Source organism: Mustela nigripes, chromosome 4 (assembly GCF_022355385.1).
Source record: "Mustela nigripes isolate SB6536 chromosome 4, MUSNIG.SB6536, whole genome shotgun sequence".
NCBI classification, from domain to species: domain Eukaryota; kingdom Metazoa; phylum Chordata; class Mammalia; order Carnivora; family Mustelidae; genus Mustela; species Mustela nigripes.
Genome location: NC_081560.1, coordinates 89,550,954 through 89,571,855, shown reverse-complemented (window position 1 = coordinate 89,571,855; position 20,902 = coordinate 89,550,954). Strand labels below are relative to the sequence as shown.

Below are 20,902 nucleotides of genomic sequence, written 5' to 3'. Positions count from 1 at the left end.
TGAACAGAGGTGTTGCAACATTTTTATTAAAAGTGCATTTCACCATTCATATTATCAACTTTCTGGATCTAAAACTAACTCCCCAGATGGCAGGTACACTTGTGGTGAGTATGGCATAACCACAGAGAAGTTGAATCACTAGGTTGTACATCTGAAACTAATGCTACATTGTGTGTCCACTACACTAACTGCCACCCCCCACAGCCCTCAAACCAAGCCATCTGAGTATTATTATAGGGGCAAAGTGAGCCAAGGCTTCAATTTAAATACTCAGTACTGTACTTAAAGACCTTTGAAGGTCTTTACTAAGGAATTAACGCTAATGTATGGTTGTGGTACTTTCCATATTCAGCACTTTTGGTACATATTAATTCTGTGTATGGAAAAAAAGTAGTAAAATTACCCGTAAACATAAATGAAACTATCTTTGGGTTACATAAGAACAGTAAGAATCATTTACTGGTTTAACTTCTCCTACATTGTTCCACTCCCTCAATGAAACATTTCTGTACCATGCGTGCTGCTTACCTCATTTATCCATTTCCCTTTTTTTAGTTCACTGTTCCAATTCAGGGCAATAAACAAGGTTAAGTTTGATGACGACATGTATTATAAGTACAACCAACGCTTTATCATATCTGTAATCAACAGAACCAAAAGGGTGGTCCTTTTCCTTTTAGAAGTGACGAAAACGGCTAATTGGTTTGTACACACAATAAAATGTTTTATATAAAGTGATTTCTTTAATATTATTAGACAGTTCCTAAAGTTGGTGAGTTTAAACAGCACTTTTTAGATAATCAGCATTCAAAACTTTTTAATCTTAAGAAAACTTTTTCCGTATCACACTAAACAGTTTAAGGAGCTAATCATGCTTCCTGTGCTTATTGAAACGTATACTTATTGTAAAGATTTGGAGGTTTCCTACCTCTGAGGAGGAATAAAAGGCAGGCAGAAGATTAAAATAAGTCCTATTTCAGCATAAAGAAAGGTTGCAACTGCCGCCCACTGGAGTGTCATTTTCTCTCTTCACACCTAAATAGAGAAACGCTTAAGTTTACTTTGCCGCCTTTCAAAGACCCACTTGGTTAAGGGCCCTGGGGCGCAATGTTTTCGTCCTGGGGACTGACGAGGTTGGGACCTTCCTCTCACCCTAGGCACCCGGCCTGAACTCCCGGCGGGAGGGCCGGGGCGGGGGTCAACGGTGGGTCGGGAGGCCCGCGTCTCCACCTCCCGAGCGAGCCCTGCGGAACCGCCGAGGAGGCCTGCGCGGCACCCAGGACGTGCTTGCCGCACCCCGCCCCACCGCTGCGAAGGAGCCTAAAGCTACCTTCCGCTAACGCCCGCGTCCAGCGGCCCTCCCACTCCGCGAACGTGCCGCGGGCTGGGCCAGCTCCCGAGCTTCCACCGCGGAGGGAGAGGCGCGACCCCGCCGCCCCGCGCGGCCTGGCGCTCCTCCCCGCCCGGGGCCCGCCGCTCCGAGGCACCCGTCCGGCCTTACCCCGCCTGCGGCCGGCCTGGCTCCCCGCGCTGCTCCGCGCAAACCGACGCGCGGGACGTCAGACGCCGCGGCGGGGCGAGGGGGGCGGGGAGGGGAGCGGTGTGCGTGTGTGGGGGGGTGGTTGGAGGAGAGCGCCCCACCCCCCTTCTCGCCCCCGCCAGCTCCCAAACCGGAACCGCGGGGCGCGAGCCCGCCGAGGTCGCTGGCGGCGTGAGGAGGACGATTAGCAATAATTGTTTTCTAATTGATGGTGGAGTTAGAGGGTGACTCAGACTTTTCGGTCGAATGCTTGGGGTTCCCCAGTCAACTTCAAGAGAGCCGACTTTAAATTTCTAATGAAGTGTGGTTTGGCGGGAGGGGCGCGGTTAACCGACGTTTTCTGAAAGAGCTTCGTGGGGTCCACGGAGGGGCAATGGCGCCGGGGCGGGACGCGGAGTCCGCGGACCTGTTAGAAAGGGGCTCTTTTCCTGTGCTTTCCTGTTCCGTCTTCCGTCCCTAGAAACAGCCGCTAGAGTTAAATGGAAGAGGCAGGACTGCTGGTTGTGCAGCGTTTTCTTTTGAGAACGTGGAAAAATAGGCAGCTTCAAAACATTTTTTTCCTGCTCTGTCTGCAGGCTGGGAAGAGACAAGGCACTGGAGAGATGTTTGGGGACTGAGAGGGAAAACCAGGTGTGTGGGTGCATTCCCTCAGTTACTATTTTCCAGGTTTTCGAGTCGCGTGAGTACACTTTTTAAATATTGCCAAGATACCAGAAATGCAAATGACAGTATGACCCTCCTGGACAATGTGGGAATATTAAATGAAGTAAATAGATAATTATAGAAGATAAAAATCCATTTAAGTGAGTGCTTTTTCTTATCACAAATATACTTGATCACACAGAAAAGAGAAAAACGACTAAATCGAAATTAACTATAAGGAAGGTGGGTTTTGTTTTTGTTTTTTGCTTTTAAGTCAAACGCATTTAGGACTCCATGCTCTTCTACACCGGTTCCTTTGAAAGGCTGGGCATCGTCTTCTATGCTGCCGTGCACACACCACTAGTATAATTTGCACACATAAAAATTACAAATTTTAGGGGCGCCTGGGTGGCTCAGTGGGTTGGGCGGCTGCCTTTGGCTCAGGTCATGGTCCTGGAGTCCTGGGATCGAGTCCCGCATTGGGCTCCCTGCTCGGCAGGGAGTCTGCTTCTCCCTCTGACCCTCTCCTCTCTCACTCTCTCTCTCCTCTCTCAGGTAAATAAATAAAATCTTAAAAAAAAAAAAAATTACAAATTTTAACTATAGCTCCCTATTTGCACATATACTACTTATATCAAATGAAAAATCCAGTTATCTTTAAAAATATGTTAATTGAAAAAGGAAAGTACAGAATGTGCCTAAAAAGATAGAGCGACACGATGTTTATTTCAAAATGGATTCATTTAATATTGCCAAACAGATAGCTGTCTCCTTATACAGTTCTCATGTTGGTAGTATAGACCAGTATCTTAACTATGGATTTTTCATAACTGAGATACTAAATTCTTGCAATAGCACACTCATCATTAACAAAATTCTCTTAGTAACACTCCCAGACCATGGAAATTAAAATTATTTTAAAAAATTAAAATTATTATCCACTGCTGGAAGGCCTAAAAATATAAATCAATCACTAAAAACAGTATGAAAATTAGGTTTTTAAATTAAAAATTAAATTTCTCTAAGAAATAGTTCAAATATATAATCATCTCTAGGTTAGCTACCAAAATTTTATACATAAAACTTGGGGGACTAAAACTAATTTTATTTTAGGTACAGGTGTATTTACCAAGTTATCAATCTTCTAGGATCTAGAAGACTTGAAATGTAACAAAGTTAATGTCATTTAAAGAGTTTCACGGATCTTAGTTTTAAAATTATTGAAAACATCACACATGATTAAACTTGGTTACGTACAATTTAAAATTGGGGCAACTGTGTGGCTCAGTGGGTTAAGCCTCTGCCTTCAGCTCAGGTCATGATCTCAGGGTACTGCCACATCAGGTTCTCTGTTCAGCAGGGAGCCTGCTCCCTGCCCCGCCCCCCCCCCCAACTTGTGATCTCTGTCAAATAAATAAATAAAATCTTTAAAAAAAAATCATTTAAAATAAATACATCGAGGTTTCACTCATGAATTAGGAAGTACCAGTTTGATTTCCCAATTTAAATTTTTAATCTAAGCCCTGAAAGTAATTCTATACAGGATTTCTTGTTCCTTTTCATTTTAAATAGAATTGGCATTCATTTTGTCACTTTGCACTTATTTTCATTCAAACATGCTTCATGTTAACTTATAAATACTATAGGACTTACACTTTTAGCATTAAAATAAGTTTTATTTAAAAATGTTAAAAACACCATTCCTTTCAGGAAAAAAAAATGAGGGTCTTTTTTTTCTTTCAATCCATAATAGGATTCAGAGCAATTACTTGTCAATGTTTGGAAGGATGACCAGGATGTATGATCTACCTGATGTCATCGTCGTCATCTTCTTCTTCTTCTTTTTTTTTAAAGACTTTATTTATTTATTCATGAGAGACAGAAAGAGAGTCAGAGAGAGAAGCAGGCTCCCTACTGAGAAGAGAGTCCAACACAAGACTCCATCCCAGGACCCTGGAATCATGACAGGAGCTGAAGGCAGATGCCCAAACCATCTGAGCCACCCAGGCCCCCTACCTGGGGTCTTCTTTAAAACTAAATTTTGCTTCCACCTAGAGATCTACTGAATCAGAATCTCTGAGGATGGGGTCTAGGACGAACTTTTTAAAATGTTCTCAGGGTTGTGTTCTTAAGCTAATGTGTGAGAGACACTGACTTAAAGTAGAAACCAAAATGTGACCTTGGGTGGTTTCACTGTAGATATAAAGTGAAGTAAATACTAAGGAAATTTAGAAGTCCAGTCAAATCCCATAATGGTCTGTAAGGTAATCTAAGACTGCTGATGTGCTTGACAAAGCGTTAAATACTCTTTTTTCCTGCCTTGAAGTTATCTTTTCCATCATGTACATTAAATGTTGATGGAAACACATATATGGAGTTCCAAGTTCAAGAGCAATGTCAACCCAGTCCCAGATGCACTTCAGTGGGGTTTCCTCATATCCAGCAAACATGGCCGGGTTTGCTAAGAGTCCTCTTGCAACCATCACACCTATAAATTAAAGCATATTACATTTGTCCACATATTAAGAACTCATGGGTATGAGGTCAAACTTAATGAAACAAACTGAGAATACTGAAAAATAAAGTATTATTACAAGGTTTCATAATAATCATGTATTAGTCTAAATTACAAACCAATTTGATTTGTTTATAAACCCAACAATGTTTCAATGTACTTATAAGAATTTAAAAAAAATTTTTAAGACTTTTACATTAAACAATTAGTCTCTAAGGATTTTTTTAGGGTTAATCCAGATTGTCATGAATTGGGTTTGCTTAAGTTTATTTGCATTCTCCCATTTAGCAACACTTATCACAGGCCTTGGTGTGCCAATAATTTAAGGGAGTAACAAAACTGTTTAGCAGTAGGTAGTTCCTTTGGCTTTATGACCACTCTGTGTTCACTAATTTCTATTTTATGAAAAGGCTACCTATTTTACTAATAGCCTTCTAACTGGCCACTCATTGGATATGATGGTGGCAGAAAAGTAACTTAATTTTCCCCAATTAAAATAATCTTCTGCCTCTGAGTATAAGAGTTAATATAATTTTAATAAATTGTTTAGCTTAAATCAGTACAACGTGGCTCCACTTTGAAGACCAATAATGAAAAATCACATTAACCTTACTCTCCTACGCCCACATTTTTTTTTGTTGTTAATTAAAAGTAAAAAAAAACTCAAGTACTTATTTCTTACCATCTGTCCCAGTAATATGCCATACATTTTCTGCTTCTTTTAAGTTTCTGATGTCTCCGTTAGCAATTACAGGTATAGACATATTTTCCTTAATTATTTTAATAGCCTCATAGTGGACCGGCTGATGTCTTTCTTCAACAGTTCTTCCATGGACTGTAATCCAAGAAACTCCTGTTGCCTCAGCCTTTCGACAAAGATCTACAGTTCTTGTAAGGTCATCATGGATCCTGCAATTTCAAAATTACATCAGTCTACTTACAGCATACAAATCTTAATGCTAGAATTAATAAGTTAAATAAAATAATATTTCATCTGATACATTATTCAGTTAGCTTTGCTATATTATCACCACATGCTACTATCAGAAAGGTTTTGTTCAGAGATCAGTTTCCATCTAAGACTTCAAATTTAGCTATTTCACTATTGGAACAATAGGATGACAAATTTTACCTTACCTAGTGCTTCACCCTTTTGGTTTTGATAACTGAAAAAGTCGTCCAAGAATACTTGGATGGAATGGAGGAATGGAAAGACAGTATCCTAATATCTTTTGTGTATGCCCCAATCTGCGAGTGGGAGAATATAATACATTATCATGAAATATATTTTTAGCCTGTCACCCAAAAACCTGTTCCTGGTTTATTCTCTTTTCATTGTGGAATTTTAGTGCAAACATTATTTCTATTTTCTACTCTTGGCACCAGGAATGTTTCTCAGCATCATCATCATTATTATTTTTTTTTTTTTAAAGTAGACTCCAGGCTCAGTGTGGAGCCCGATGCAAGACTTGAACTCACAACTCCTGAGATCAAGACCTGAGCTGAGATTAAGAGTTGGATGCTTAAAAGTGAGCCACCCAGTGCCCCTCTCAGTATTATCATTTAAGCAGTACATGGAAAAAAACAGGGTTTCTTTTCAGGGGAAGTTTTTAATAATAAAGGGATTTTTTAATATCTGTTAAAAAAATAATGAAGTTCTGTTATTTTTATGAATAAAAATTATGGTACATAATAATTTACTAAATGTCTTATTTCAACATATCCAAACACTAGCTACCAATTTATTAAGGATGGATACATCCACACTCTTAGACAAAAGGCACTTTTTTATTTCCTAAGTAATAGACTATCTTGTCAGTAGATTAAAATATTGTCTTTACCTTATTTTAATAGATACTGAAAATCTGGGATTTTCCACTTGATTTCTTACTTGTTTCACCATATCTCGAACAAGCTCTGGCTTGTTTATTAAGCAAGCTCCATAACCTTCTGCCATTGCCCACCTTTATAAAGCAGACACAACAAATAAATTATAAATATATGGACAAGGAGATACAATTTTAAAAGCATCATTAAGTACATCTATTTCTTAATCTTAGTGACTGGAACGGAATCAGATTTTTATAATTCACAGATCCAACATTTTAAAGTGGATCAATAGGAGATAAGGAAAACATGTTCCCAGATCAAAAAGTACTTAGGAAAAATGGTTTTCATTGGCAAGTGAGAAAATTAAATTAAAATTCATTCAACCAAAACAGACTTAGGTATTTGTAATTAATTTCAATTACTTCAGATTTTTAAAATTCCAAATTTGATGTTTATTGTACATAACTAGATGTTCTATTAATCTTAATAGTAGAAAGATATTTTTGGCTTACAGCATTCCAACACCACTGAACAGCTTACTTAACTCTCCTAATGAGTATACAAATATGTCTAATCTGGTTTGGATTATGATGTACTTAAAACCTGATTTTATTCTTTGGACACATTTTGTATTATCGACATATAACCTAACATGGTGTTAAGAAGGTAGGGATATTAACGTCAAACTAAGCATCCTATCAGTACCCAGTTACTTAGACTCAACCAAATAACTGTGGTATGGAAAGAAAAGGCAATTATAAGAAGGTATTCTTATAGAGAATAATATCTGTTAAAAAAATAATGAAGAGAAAATTAATTAGGAGAAAACAAGGGGCAATTTCTTGAATCATAGAATCACAGTTTCTTGTCTGACATAGCAGTAAAAATTCACTTTAGGAAAAAAAAAATTCACTTTAGGGACTGCTATAAATGTTCTAGTCTTCCCTAACAACCTATGGATCAAGTTCAAGGCAGATCCACACATAAAAAAATTCTAGCGGTGAGGTAAGATGAAACACTTATCCATGCTTTGTTTTAGCAATCAGAAAACATGTTTGCATATCTGTTCCTAAATAATCTTTCCTTATTTTTTTCTTGCTTCTTATTTGGGTCCCAAGTGCTTTAACTCCGTTTTATTTTTTTATTCTTGGAAAACTGGAGAAATAGTTTACCATGTTCACATAGTTTTTTTCTAATTTTTTGAAAATTCTTCCAACTTCTTTAAGTTTTACCTCTGAGGGCAACCACAGTTAATGTCTACTCCATTCGCATAAGGACAGACAATACGAGCAGCATCAGATAAAAGTCTTGCATCATTAGCAGCAAACTGAACAATCAATGGGCAATCACCTGATAAAACAAATAGCTCAACATTAAAATTCACAGAAACACACACGTGTGATACACCAAACTCTTCATGTTTGTATGGGATAATGGTAACTACTTTCAGCCTAAGAAGTATCTATTCAAACAACATACCATTAAACTAATTTTAAATATTTTAAAAATAATTTACATTTAGTACAAATTCAAACAGTATAAAATTTGATAAGTGAACATTGTAACACTCATGACAAACAGATCCCATTTCCAAAGATGAGAATTAATTTATTGTGTTCCGCAACAATTTATGTATGCCTCTAAAATTTAAACAAATGTGAACATTCTATATACATTTCCACGCCTACTGCTTTCTTTTCCCCTTGATGTATCTGGGAGCTGTACTCAGACCTATTTTCTTTTTAATAGTGTATTTCTGTATGGATATACCATACGGTGTACTTCTGGACGGTTTTTCATTTGTGGCTTTTGAAACGGTGCTGAGATGAGAATACTGTTACACACGTGCTACTCTTGAGTATATTCACAGGGTAAATGCCCAGGAATGTGAGTGACTACCAGATAGGCATTGACAGACATCACAAAGTTTTCTTTCAGAAGAGTTTACCAATATAGATACACAACAATATGGATGGCAGTTCTCATTCTCTCACAACTTATTCTATGTTGTCTATCCAACAATCTGTATTTTTATTTGTGGGTTCTCTCTCCATACTCTGCCTATTTTTCTACATGTAATTTTTTTTTTGAAGATTTTATTATTTATTTGACCGAGAGAGACACAGCGAGAGAGAGAGCACAAGCAAGGTGAATGGGGGAGAGAGAAGCAGGCTTCCCAAGAAGCAGGAAGCCGGATATGGGGCTCAATCCCAGGACCCTGGGACCATGACCTGAGCTGAAGGCAGATGCTTAATGACTGAGCCACCCAGGCACCCCACTAGATGTAATTCTTAATTATTCTTTATTTTCTTGGTATTTTTAAAATTTTTATTTATAAAACAAAGAAATTAGCTCTGCTATCTTAAATACACGAATATTTTAAAGATTTTATTTGAGAGAGAGAGAGAACAATCAGGGGGAGGGAGAGAGGGACAAGCAGACTCCCCACTGGGCATGGAGCTTGATGTAGGGACTGATCCCAGGTCCTTGAGATCATGACCTGAACCCAAGTCAGAAGTTTGACCAACTGAGCCATCCAGGTGCCCCTCTATTGTAAATATTATACTTTTTCCAGGTTTTGGTTTGTCTTTCTTACATATAAAAGTTTACATTTTAATCAAGCAAATGTGTCAGGTACTTCCTAAGTTTTAAGGACATATTTTTCCCATCTTTCTTTCGGTGAGTGTTATAAACTCTGGATAGATGTATTTTAATTCTTCTTGTCATTTTGAGGACTACCTATATGGGATTCACTGAGTGTTTGCCAAAGCAGATTTCTGAGCATCATCCCAGTTCCATGGATTCAGTTCCTTTTTTCCTTTTTACTTAATTTTTTGATTCAGAATTTCTCTGGTAATCCACTGATTTATAGGACTAACACAGGAGAGGAGAATTTGCTTTTCCCTGAGGATTTAGGATGTTTTTCCTTTATAACTTAAAGAGTTACAGAGTTTCAATTTAATAACGATTTATTGGTCTACTATATTTTTTAACACAGGGCTAAAAGCTAAGGAAACAAATCAATAAGAGATAATTCCAGACTTCAAGGAGTTGATAGTCTAGAGAATGGGAGACAAGGCACACCAAGAGGGTATCATAATACAGTAGGATTAAGTTCAACAAAAAGCCCGTGAGAAAGGACAATAGCAGAGGGTGATCAGGCAAACTCCCTGGCCACAAACCCTGAGAGCTGGATTAAGAAGCTTGCGGTGTTGTTTGCCAGAGAGATCTGGATCTGGGGTCAGGTACAGCTGAGGAAAGGATATTCATAGAGATGTATGAGAGGATGGGCATTTTCAGGGACTTAAGTAAGTTTGTATTATTAAAGAATAATAATAATAAAGAACAAGTTGGTGGAAGGCGCCTGGGTAGCTCAATTGGTTAGGCCTCTGACTCTCAGCTTCCACTCAAGTCATTTCATGCATCATGGCATGCAACCCCATGCAGGCTCTGTACTCTGTAGGGAATCTGCTTGAAAGAGAATCTGCCCCCTCCACCATTAGCATGTGTGCATGTACTTTCTTCCTCTCTCTCAAAATAAATAAATAAATCTTAAAGAAGAAAAAAAAAGAATAAAGTTGTCTCTGGAAAAAAACTAATGGAAGACAAAGCTGCAAATGATCTATTCAGAGAAACTAATGGAAGACAAAGCTGCAAATGATCTATTCAGAGGCTAGATCATGAGGAACATTATAGATTATTCACAGGTATTAGGGTTTTTTTTTAAAGTAATCTCTTCACCTAATCCTGGGGCTCAGAACCCACCACGCTGAGGTCAAGTATCACATGCTTTACTGACTGAGCCAGCCAAGTACCCTGGCAGGTGCTGGAATTTTACTCTTTAGGCCACTGGTTCTCAATCTTTAGCAAGTTTAGAATCACCTGAAGGGCTTTTTAAAACCGATTGCCAGATCACATACCTAGAGTTTCTGATTCAGTGGGCCTGGGGCAGAGCTGAGAATTTCGATTTTGAACAAGCTTTCAGATGATGCTAATGCTGCTGGTCTTGGGGTTCACCCTTTGAGAACCACTGCTCCAGGCCATGAGCAGTCCAAGAAGGATTTTAAGCACAGAAGAGATGTGATCAAATTTCCATTTTACAAAGGCTCCTTTGGGCTATTTGTGGGATGGTTTGGAATGGGGCAAGACTGGAGGCAGTGAGATAGGAACCTAATAGCTCAGGTAAGAGGATGGAGCCTTAAGGAAGGCTGATCTCATGCTTAGATATATCATCCATAATTTACAAGGCACTGAATAAAAACACAAAAAACTTATTAAAAACATAAAAAAACTAAAAGCTTTAAAAAGAAAATCTCTGAATTGTGTTGTTTCTAATTAGACAAGAGTTTTTGTTTTTGTTTTTTTAGTTTTCCAAAGTCAGCAAATTCTGGGTTTCACATACCTTGGTTTGTAGTAAATTCACTGTCTCGGGCTTTTATAGATCTGACAAAATCAGCAGCAACTATCATTGGTGTATAGCATAGATCACAACTGTATTTTCTTACTAATGTTCTAAAAGCCAACCTGAGAACATATAAAACTTTCATTAGGCATTTAAAAAAACACCACAATCATATGTACTTCCAAGTTTAATTTAATTATTAAATATTTATTGGAGGAAAGGTCTACCTTTGAGAGGCTAGAGTAGATGTACTTTTCCCTATTCTGGCTGTTAAAAAAGAAAAAGAAAAACAAGCCCAAACTGTAATCATTTGCCCCTCCATGACCACAAACCAAGACCTAATTACAGTTTCAACGTATCCCAGGAACGTGACCTTTTAAAAGTCAATCTGAAATTTCTTGAACAGTAGTAGTAAAGCAATCTGCAGGATAAAAAAATCCCTGTCATTCCAATCCCCACCACAAGATATCCTGGCCTGAATCAATCCTTTCTTTTCTTTTGCTAATAACTTGTTCCACCCTCCTTCCTCTAAAAACCTTCCACTTTGTACAACTCCGTGGTTTATCTCTCTACTTGCTAAGTGAGATGCTGTATGATTCATGAATTGCTTAATAAAGTCATTGAGATCTTCACATTTACTTAGTTGAACTTTGTTTTCTTTAACACTGCTCAGTATATTATATATAAAACAAACGTAAGAAAACTCTGAAGTGTGGAGAAGAGAGCAGAAAGGCTAGTGACCTTGGGACCTGAGGAACCATATTAGTGAGTTTCCTGGGTTTCCTTTTTGCTTCAAATATGCCAGATTTGGACCTGAAGAAGCTGGCAATCCGGAAATATGGAGAGTACAGACAAAAAGAGTCCCAACAAAAGTCAGCCCTCTCTGACCAAAGACTAGGAAAGGGGAAGACTAGCAAGAAAGAACAATTTTAAATAGTGGCTCACTCCAGCCAAACACCAGAGACAAAACTGTGGCCCCACCTCCAGAAGCAAAGGTTTAGTGCAGAGCTTACACTTCTACCTTTCCACGGCTGAAACAAAGTTATCTAACACCTCTTCACAGTGGTGTCAGAGAAGGCCTGGTAGCGAGCTTGGACTTTAATACTTGCTGGTCAGTAACTTAAGTACTTTCTCCCTTCCCACTGTTAAGTAGTATCAGAGGATGCTTAGTGAAAGGCCAGGACTTCTATAGAGTCCAAAAGGTACCAGGTCATCCCCTCCATGGCTTTACCCCCAGCTCAGCAGTAATGGGGAGCCTCCTACCCCCAGAGCATCAAAGGAGACCAAATAAGAAATCAGGACTTCTACTTTCACCTCATAGTAATGAGGTAGTGCTTTCTCATTCTTCTGCTATAGTGATGGCAGGAAAAAAAAAATTAAAGCAAAAGGTTTGATATTCAGATTCAACCAATATAATCCACTCTATTAAAAGGCTAAAAGAAAAATCACATAATTCTATCAATGTAGAAAAAGCATTTGACAAAATAATACTCATGATAAAAAAAAAAACAAAACCCTCTCAAGAAAAGAGGGAATAACAGGAATAGGAAGGAACTTTCTCCTCTTGATAAAGGGCATCCACAAAAAACTCCTACAACGGGGCACCTGGGTGGCTCAGTGGATTAAGGCCTCTGCTTTCGGCTCAGGTCATGATCCCAGGGTCCTGGGATCTAGCCCCATATTGGGCTCTCTGCTCAGCGGGGAGCCTGCTTCCTCCTCTCTCTCTCTGCCTGCCTCTCTGCCTACTTGTGATCTCTGTGTCAAATAAATAAATAAAATCTTTAAGAAAAAAAATAAACTCCTACAGCTAACATCCTTAAAGGTGAAAAACTAAACATATACCTCCTAGATCATTAACAAAGCAAAGATGCTTGTTCTCATCATTCCTATTTAACACAGTGCTGGAACTTCTAGTCAAGTGTATGAAAAGGAAATAAAAAGCATATGATGGAAAGGAAAAAATGAAACTGTCCCTCTGTGTAGAACAGCAGATTGTCTAAATAAATAATCCCAAGGAATTTATTTATTTATATTTTAAAAATTTTATTTATTTATTTGACAGACAGAGATCATAAGCAGGCAGAGAGGCAGGCAGAGAGAGAGAGGAAAGGAAGCAGTCTCCCTGCTGAGCAGAGAGGCTGCTGTGGGGCTCGATCCCAGGACCCTGGGATCATAACCTGGGCCAAAGGCAGAGGCTTTAACCTCTGTTTTCTTAAAAAAACTAAACACATGGTTACCACATGACCTAGCAATTATAGTCCCAGACATATGAAGACTTATATTCACGAAAACCTGTGTATGAATTTTTACATTTACTTGGTATCTTTTATTTAATATCCTCTGTATCTTTATAGGTGGGGGTTACAAGCACGATCTTTTTTTATTGATATAAAAAGTGAAGTTTGAAGGGGTTATTGTTTACTGAAGGCCACACATGTAACAGGAAAAGAACACCAGCACACAAGCCTAGATCATGACCCCAAAGCTAGGTGTCTGATGATCCCAAATGATGGTCAGAGCATAAAAAGAAAATCACATTTTAGCTCATTAACCATTTACTAATACTTACTTTGAATATCGAACCATTGGGGCACAGACTTTCACCAGCTGCCCAGAATGAAGCATTTCTATTGGATCTTTTTTCTTTCTTGACATACTGTGGTTTGCATGCAGTCACTCTTCATGAATACAGATTTACTTCAAATCTGACAAAGACAGTTTGCATAGAGAAAAATTACTTTCATTAGATGAATTCCCATCATTCTAACAATTGCAATTGCCCAGATTTTTTTTGGCATTTTTCAAATGCCAAGATTTTTTTTTTTTTTTTTTTGTCATGCTTTTGGGCACAGGAATCTTTTTAGCTTCTTTCACAGTATCAAATAAGATACTACAGAATCCTATCTCCATAAGTCACTGACAGTTTTTAGTACAGTGAAATCATCACGTTTTTATATTTGGTACAAATTATGCTTGCTCGTGTCAAACACTCAGTTTCAAATTATATACTTAACTCACTATTATATACTTAACTATCTGCTCAAATTAATAAACGCTCAAGATGTGAAAAACTACAAGTTTTTTTTTTTCTTAGAATACCATGTTTTTTCATGTTACGTTTAAAATTTTCCATGTTACTTTGTTTGGTATTGACAAACCAGAAAATTTAATTTGAATAATTTTATATATAAGACTATGTACGTCTGGCACTTTGAAATACTGTTTTATGCAGGAAGGCTAAATGGCATTAATTGAACTACTTTAAGCAAATCAAATGATGTACTAGTCTATTTTATGTTTTTTTTTTTAAAGATTTTATTTATTTATTTGACAGAGAGAGATCACAAGTAGGAAGAGAGGCAAGCAGAGAGAGAGAGAGGAGGAAGCAGACTCCCTGCTGAGCAGAGAGCCTGATGCAGGACTCGATCCCAGGACCCTGAGATCATGTCCTGAGCCGAAGGCTTAACCCACTGAGCTACCCAGGCGCCCTATTTTATGTTTATTCTTATTTGCAATTTCTATTCTTTGCATCTGAATCAGAAGGCAAACTTCTATTTAAAAAAATTTAAGTGTGGTTGCATCTAGTAAAAATTTCAATTATAATCATATAATTGCACGGTAAATCACTTTAAAAAAAAAAGATTTTATTTATTTATTTGTCAGAGAGAGTGAGCACAGGCAGAGTGGTGGCAGAGGCAGAGGAGAAGCAGGCTCCCCGCCGAGCAAGGAGCCCGATGTGGGACTCGATTGCAGGACACGGGGATCACTACCCGAGCCTAAGGCAGCCACTCAACCAACTGAGCCACCCAGGCATTCCAGTAAATCACTTTTATACTCAAAGAGGTACAAGTGATTAAGTTACAGTTCATAAATGTTTTTAAATTTGCTATACCTAGATTCCTGTCATTTCATAGTGTTGGTTGCTTTCCATATTCCAGTGTTTAGCTTTAGTAACTTAGTAACAGATATGGGGCAAACGTTAGGAAGAGCTAATTGCTCAACATGCAATTATCTGTTTAGCTAATCCAGAAAGTACTATTAAAATCTAAATATAAACTAGTTAATTTCCATTTCTATAGGTATAACGTAGAGTTGAAATAAGCTAGTTTTACTGACCAATGCGGTCTTTTACCTCTTATTTAAAGACTTTATTTATTTATTTGAGAGAGAGCGCTAGGGAACAGGGGTAGGAGCAGAGGAAGAGGGACAGGCAGACTCTGTGCTAAGCACAGAGCCTGAGGCCGGGCTCCATCTCAACCCTGAGATCATGATCTGAACTGAAATCAGGAGTTGGATGCTTAACTGACTGAGCCACCCAGGCGCCCCTTACTTCTTTTTTTAAAGTAAAAATTTATGATTAGAACAATGTAAGGCCAGGGGCGCCTGGGTGGCTCAGTGGGTTAAAGCCTCTGCCTTTGGCTCAGGTCATGATCCCACGGTCCTGGGATGGAGCCCCGCATCGGGCTCTCTGCTCAGCGGGGAGCCTGCTTCTCCTTCTCTCTCTGCCTGCCTCTCTGCCTACTTGTGATCTGTGTCTGTCATATAAATAAAACCTTAAAGAAAAAAAAAGAACAATGTAAGGCCACATACATAGATAAAAATATGGAAGAGAAAGGCAGTTCCTTTTCAGGAGTCAAGCCTGTGTCTTCTCTTTTGCATTTTTGCATCCTGATTATGCCAACTCTACACACTCAAATTAGAAACCTGGGGTCTGGGGCACCTAGGTGGCTCGGTGGGTTAACCCTCTGCCTTCAGCTCAGGTCATGATCCCAGGGTCCTGGAATCGAGCCCCACATCGGGCTCTCTGCTCAGTGGGGAGCCTGCTTCCCCCTCTCTCTGCTTGCCTCTGCCTACTTGTGATCTCTCTCTGTCAAATAAATAAAATTAAATTAAAAAAAAAGAAAAGAAAAGAAACCTGGGGTCTGTCCTCCACTCCTCCATCCCCTCAAGTGTGTCAACCAAGTAGTACCTTTAACTAAATCTTGAGAATATCTTCATTGCCTTAGTCTATATACTCATAATCCTCCATTCTGATGACTCTGACCTCTTCTCTGAATCCCAGATAGAGCTGATGTTACTTATCCGCTACACCCTAGGCTCTCCTGTTACCAGGTGCACTTGTAATTACTTTTATAGAGTTTAATAATAACACGTCCGTTTCTTCTTGAGTTTTTGAGGGCATGGACACGTATTTAATCAACCAACAAATATTAAGCTCTTACTACATGTTGGGAATACAGGTGGAAAAACATTTGTGTCTTTAAAAATCTATTGGTTAGACATGCACAAAATGGTAGTTCTCATGCATACACTTGTACACAATTTAAGTGTTGTGGGAATAACTGTCTAGAGAAATGAGGGAAGTCATCAATAGTGGAGGAAGGAAAGCTTGAGCTGACAGATGTGGGAGATGGGGAACTGTCCTGTTACAGGGAGCAACACATATAAAACCGGTCGCTTGAAAATGTTTGATGAAATACACCTGAAGAGTGAAGCATTTGTAGTCCAGTGTTATTTGAGCAGATTAGAAGAGGTTGTGAGAAAGCCTAGATAATCATGGACCTTACATTCCATGTTGGTACTGCAGGGCCTTGGTTCTTAACCATTTTCCCACCTTTGTAGGTGATTTTTCATGTGCCCCCAACGATTTTTTAAGGGCTGTAGGTCTCTCCTTGTGTATTTGTAAATAACTTTAGCAGGAAGATGACATTAGATTTCTGATTTAAAGATTTCAATGAAGGGGGTAGGGCTTTTGGCAAAATATCAAAGGAGGCTATTGTAGTAAACCAATGCATAAAGTGTCTGATGTGTGGAATAAGAAAAGAGAAACACTTAGAAGCTATTTAGAAATAAACTGGTGAGATATTTAGGAAGTGGAAATTACTTCAGGACAGTGCATGTTTTACAGTATGAGAGAATTCTAGGATGGTGTATACATTTGGCTTTAGAGGCTAGGTGGGTGGCAATTCTAAGCAATGAGATAGAAAATGAGGAGCAATAGGTTTTAGTAGGGAAACATAAGTTCATATTTGGGCACATTGAATTTGAGGAGCTCATGGGATTTCCAGATGGTAATGCCTCACAACTGCTTATACAGATATGGTGCTCAGGAAAAAGCTAGATATAAAGATTAAGAATCTTTTACCTTTAGGTAATCAGTTGAAACTAATCACATGGACAAAGTACTTAAGGATAACATATTTTGCCAGAAATCTTAGGAGCACCAACATTTAAGTAAAAGACAAAAAAGAATAACACAAAGGAGACTGAGAGATGAATTCCGGAGCTGAGAAGAATAAACCTGAGGAGCGGGATTCAAAAGCTGAAAAGAGAGGCAAATAACAAGGACGGAGGGGATAAGCAACTTAAACAGCGCAAAAAAGTTAGTAAGGAAAAGACTAAAAAGCATCTAATGGTAACTAGGTCGTTAGTAACTTTAGCAGAAACAATTTCATTCTTACTCATTCCTGGTAGTTCCAGTACATGGCACAAAGGCCTTGCGCAGTATGTATTTGCTTGATGAATAAATCAGTAGCTTTCAATCTTGGCTGTACATTAGAATAATCTGGGGAGCTTTCAAGAATGAGGATGCTCAAACCATATCCCAGACCAATTAAATGTGAATCTCTGGGCTTAGGGTGCAGGTATTAGTGGGTTTTTAAAGCTCTCCAGGTGATTTCAATCTGTAGTTAAGCTTAATAAACAAACCCATAAACTGCAAAGCACCTGGTACAATTTGTTTACATGGGTTTCTACCTTACCTATGAGCTCCTCTGGGACAAGACAGGAATTGAGTCTCATTTGTAAACTCGTGCTGGTAGGTATGGCTGGGGCTCAAATCTTTTCATGAAATGAACAAGTATTACACAACTTTTCTAGAATCTTCTAATGTAAAAGCCAAGAAAAGAAAAAGATCCCGCAATTCAAAGATGAGTTTTATCCTTTTTTTTTTTTTTTTAGAGATTTTATTTATTTATCAGAGAGAGAGAGAGGGGGAGAGAGCGAGCACAGGCAGATAGAATGGCAGAGGCAGAGGGAGAAGCAGGCTCCCTGCCCAGCAAGGAGCCCGATGTGGGACTCGATCCCGGGACGCTGGGCTCAAGACCTGAGCCGAAGGCAGCTGCTCAACCAACTGAGCCACCCAGGCGTCCCAAGATGAGTTTTATCCTTAAAGAATTAAAAATTCTGTGTATTGGGATGCCTGGGTGGCTCAGTTGGTTAAGCCGCTGCCTTCAGCTCAGGTTATGATCCCAGCGTTCTGGGATCCAGTCCCACATCGGGCTCCTTGCTCGGCAGGGAGCCTGCTTCTCCCTCTGCCTCTGCCTACCTCTCTGTCTGCCTGTGCTCACTCTCGCTCCTCTCTCTCTTACAAATAAATAAATAAAATCTTTGAAAAAAAAATTCTGTGTATTATGGATAATGAAATCTAATGTGAATCTGAGCACGCTGCCCTGAACAATTCATGACTCATTCAGAAACAATTCTAGACAGACCTGATTGAGACCAAAAATACTAGGAAAAAACCCGAGACAAAGTCAAGAGAAAGCACAGGCAGTGTATCAAAAGACATGCTTACCTGAGTGATTATGAGTATTAAATGCACAAAGTACTATTACAGCACCTTGTTGAAATACTGTTACCAGAATACAGAGAACCGTGTAGCTCCGGAATCAGGAAAAACTGGTTTCTCGGTGTACAGGGGAAGTTGTATTACAGATTCTATTTAAGTAGGAATGATTAACCTTCTTGCACAAGAGTGGTTAACCTGATAAATTATCAGTGTTCATCTTGGGAGAAATCTAACTGAATTTGTATTAGCGGAGAAGACAACGGGAACTAACTTGATTTGACCGTTTCAATACTGTTAGTTGAGATATGGAAAATCCATCAGTTTGTAAGAGGAAAAAGTTTGGCATCACTCATAGCACGTGGCTGAAAAAGAGAGGAAGAGAGAGGAAAAGCTTAAGGTCGGGGGGGGGGGGCAGAGACTGAGTCCACTTGTCTTTTCCTGGTTCAGTCTTCCTTCTTCACCAACCTTCGGCTCTCCCTAACTCTGCTTTAGTATTCATTCCCGCAACTTTCTTTCCCAAGCTTTCCCGCCAGCCTCTACCCCAAGACCATTAGCCAAGGCGTGTGACAGAAAAGGCTGGGGAGTTACTAATTCCCCCAGCTGTGTCTGTGGAGTGCAAGCGAAGCTCCCAGAAACCTCCGCTCTCCTGTCCAGCCTCCTTCGAGAGGCCCCTGTTCTCAGGTTAAATACTTGCACAGAGATCAGCGCTTCTGCCAGGTTCCCGCGCCCACCTTCTCTTCAGCCGGTGGAACGACGCCTAGCCCAGGGGCGCTACAGGACACGGCGCACGGCGCCGTGACCTCGGCTTCCCCCGCGCGTCAGGCCCTGGGCGCTCGCCAGCTCTGGGCCCCACGCTGCTCTCAGCCGGGATTCGTGCAGCTGCTGCCGCTGAGCCGATTCTCCACGCTGGCCAGGAGCCGCGGACTGGGCGGAGCCGGCGGCGCCGGCATTAAGCGTCACCACCCGGGCGGGGCGAACCGGCTGCTGACGCCATCACCCAGGCACCTGCCAACATGGAAGGTGGTGACGGCGGCGTCGCTGTGGCTGGCCAAGGGGCTCTGGGCTCTGGGGCGGTGACAGCGACAGTCCGGGAGCTTCTGCAGGACGGTAAGGAGTCTGGGTCTGGCTGGGTGGTGGGCCCGGGGACTGTCCTGTTCCGCACCTGGACCGGGGTGGTAGACTCAACCCGTCGCTTGCCAGAAAGTTTTCCGGTCTGGACGTGACCACTCCCCCCCCGCCCGGCCCCCTGGCGTCTGGGTGCTGGCCTCGCCAACCTGTTTCTCCAGAGACTAACAGACCCCTTTCCTTCCGTGTGTCCAGGGGACATTTAATTTCTGGTTGTTCCTCATTTCAACTCTACCCTTCCTGCATTTGAGGTTTCTCTGAAGTCCTGGGACTGCCGCACTCCGGTGACCCAGGTTGACAGCCGCAATTGGAGAAAGCGTTGCATCCCATGAAGAGTGAAAGACCTAGAACAGATAGATGACAGCTCTTAATGTTAAAAAAAAGCTTCATTTTAAAGTGGAGTTGGAAGCATCCCTCTCTTAACAAATTCTCGGGTTACACAGGTGGCCCACTCGCAGCCTAGTTTTTTACAAGGCGTTTATCCACAAGCATGCATGGGGACGAGTTCAGAACATTAGTTCAGGCAGGGATTAACCATATGTATTGAATATAGCAATTTATTGATAGTTTTGGACAGAGGAAAACTGTAGGAAATAAGTTAAACATAGGACATTTGAGAAGTACATTAAGTTGTATTAATTCAGTTAACACGCTGCGAATCTCTTATCCTTCAGAATAAAGTTCACAGTTCTTCTCATCTGTTCTTAATTTTCTTCCCTAATTGCCATCACGTTCCACCAGGTATTGAAAATAATTTGTGTGCCTGACTTTTTCTGCTATATTGTAGAACTGCATTTTTACTGCACAGTTAATAATGGTACCTTTCTTATGGTGGGTGCAGAATAAATTTTTATAATTGAACATCACAATAAGCGTATGCGCACACTTTTTAATGAACATCACAGTAAGTATTTGCACACATTTGCAGATCAAAGTAGGTTATAAACGAATGAAATAACATTCTAAATTACTGTTTTCCTCTGAGTGTTGCATATTATTGCCCTTAATTCCTTGCCTTCTGATAATGTATATACTTTTGTCAAAACTTTCTGATGAGGTGTTTTTGAACCTGATTGTGTTAGATTCTCTAGGTTAGAATCTCTGTCCAGTGCATCTCTGTATCTTGATTTAAATTCCATTTAACCAAGTTTTGAACTCCTGATATGTGTGCAATTTTCAACCTCAAGCAGCTTGCCATTTTAGTAAAGGATAATAATCTTGTAAGCTGTAAAGTTAAGCATTCTAATATAGTGTTGCTGGATAGCAGCGTTGTGTACA

At 39.8% G+C, this 20,902-nt stretch overlaps 3 protein-coding genes and 1 long non-coding RNA gene across 5 annotated transcripts in view; 2 read left to right on the top strand and 2 right to left on the bottom strand.

Moving 5' to 3' along the window:
• Positions 1 to 1,601, bottom strand: part of BCAP29 (B cell receptor associated protein 29) — a 49,016-nt gene extending 47,415 nt beyond the window's left edge. Inside the window, exons 1-2 of one of the 2 annotated variants that reach the window (XM_059397038.1) lie at positions 1,502 to 1,601; positions 929 to 1,035 (exon numbers count right to left, since the gene is read on the bottom strand). In XM_059397038.1, the coding sequence (XP_059253021.1) occupies positions 929 to 1,020 (92 nt within the window). In that variant the 5' untranslated portion in view covers positions 1,021 to 1,035; positions 1,502 to 1,601. Of the gene's footprint in view, positions 1 to 928; positions 1,036 to 1,330; positions 1,465 to 1,501 lie in introns of those variants that run through there. The other variant, XM_059397039.1, reaches the window with a different exon arrangement.
• A 91-nt stretch (positions 1,602 to 1,692) lies between these two features.
• On the top strand, positions 1,693 to 3,148 carry LOC132016040 (uncharacterized). Its single transcript, XR_009403868.1, has 2 exons — positions 1,693 to 1,764; positions 2,116 to 3,148. It is a non-coding gene; the product is annotated as an uncharacterized LOC132016040 (long non-coding RNA).
• DUS4L (dihydrouridine synthase 4 like) lies at positions 2,890 to 13,613 on the bottom strand. The gene is given in 7 exon segments (XM_059397037.1): positions 2,890 to 4,670; positions 5,380 to 5,606; positions 6,539 to 6,661; positions 7,760 to 7,877; positions 10,930 to 11,051; positions 13,499 to 13,574; positions 13,577 to 13,613. Coding segments are annotated over 7 exon segments (951 nt in total). The 3' UTR covers positions 2,890 to 4,422.
• A 5,623-nt stretch (positions 13,614 to 19,236) lies between these two features.
• COG5 (component of oligomeric golgi complex 5) overlaps positions 19,237 to 20,902 on the top strand; it is a 300,872-nt gene continuing 299,206 nt past the window's right edge. The window contains exon 1 of the mRNA XM_059397031.1: positions 19,237 to 19,606. Coding sequence (XP_059253014.1) covers positions 19,513 to 19,606 — 94 coding nt within the window. The 5' untranslated portion in view covers positions 19,237 to 19,512. The remainder of the gene's footprint in view (positions 19,607 to 20,902) is intronic.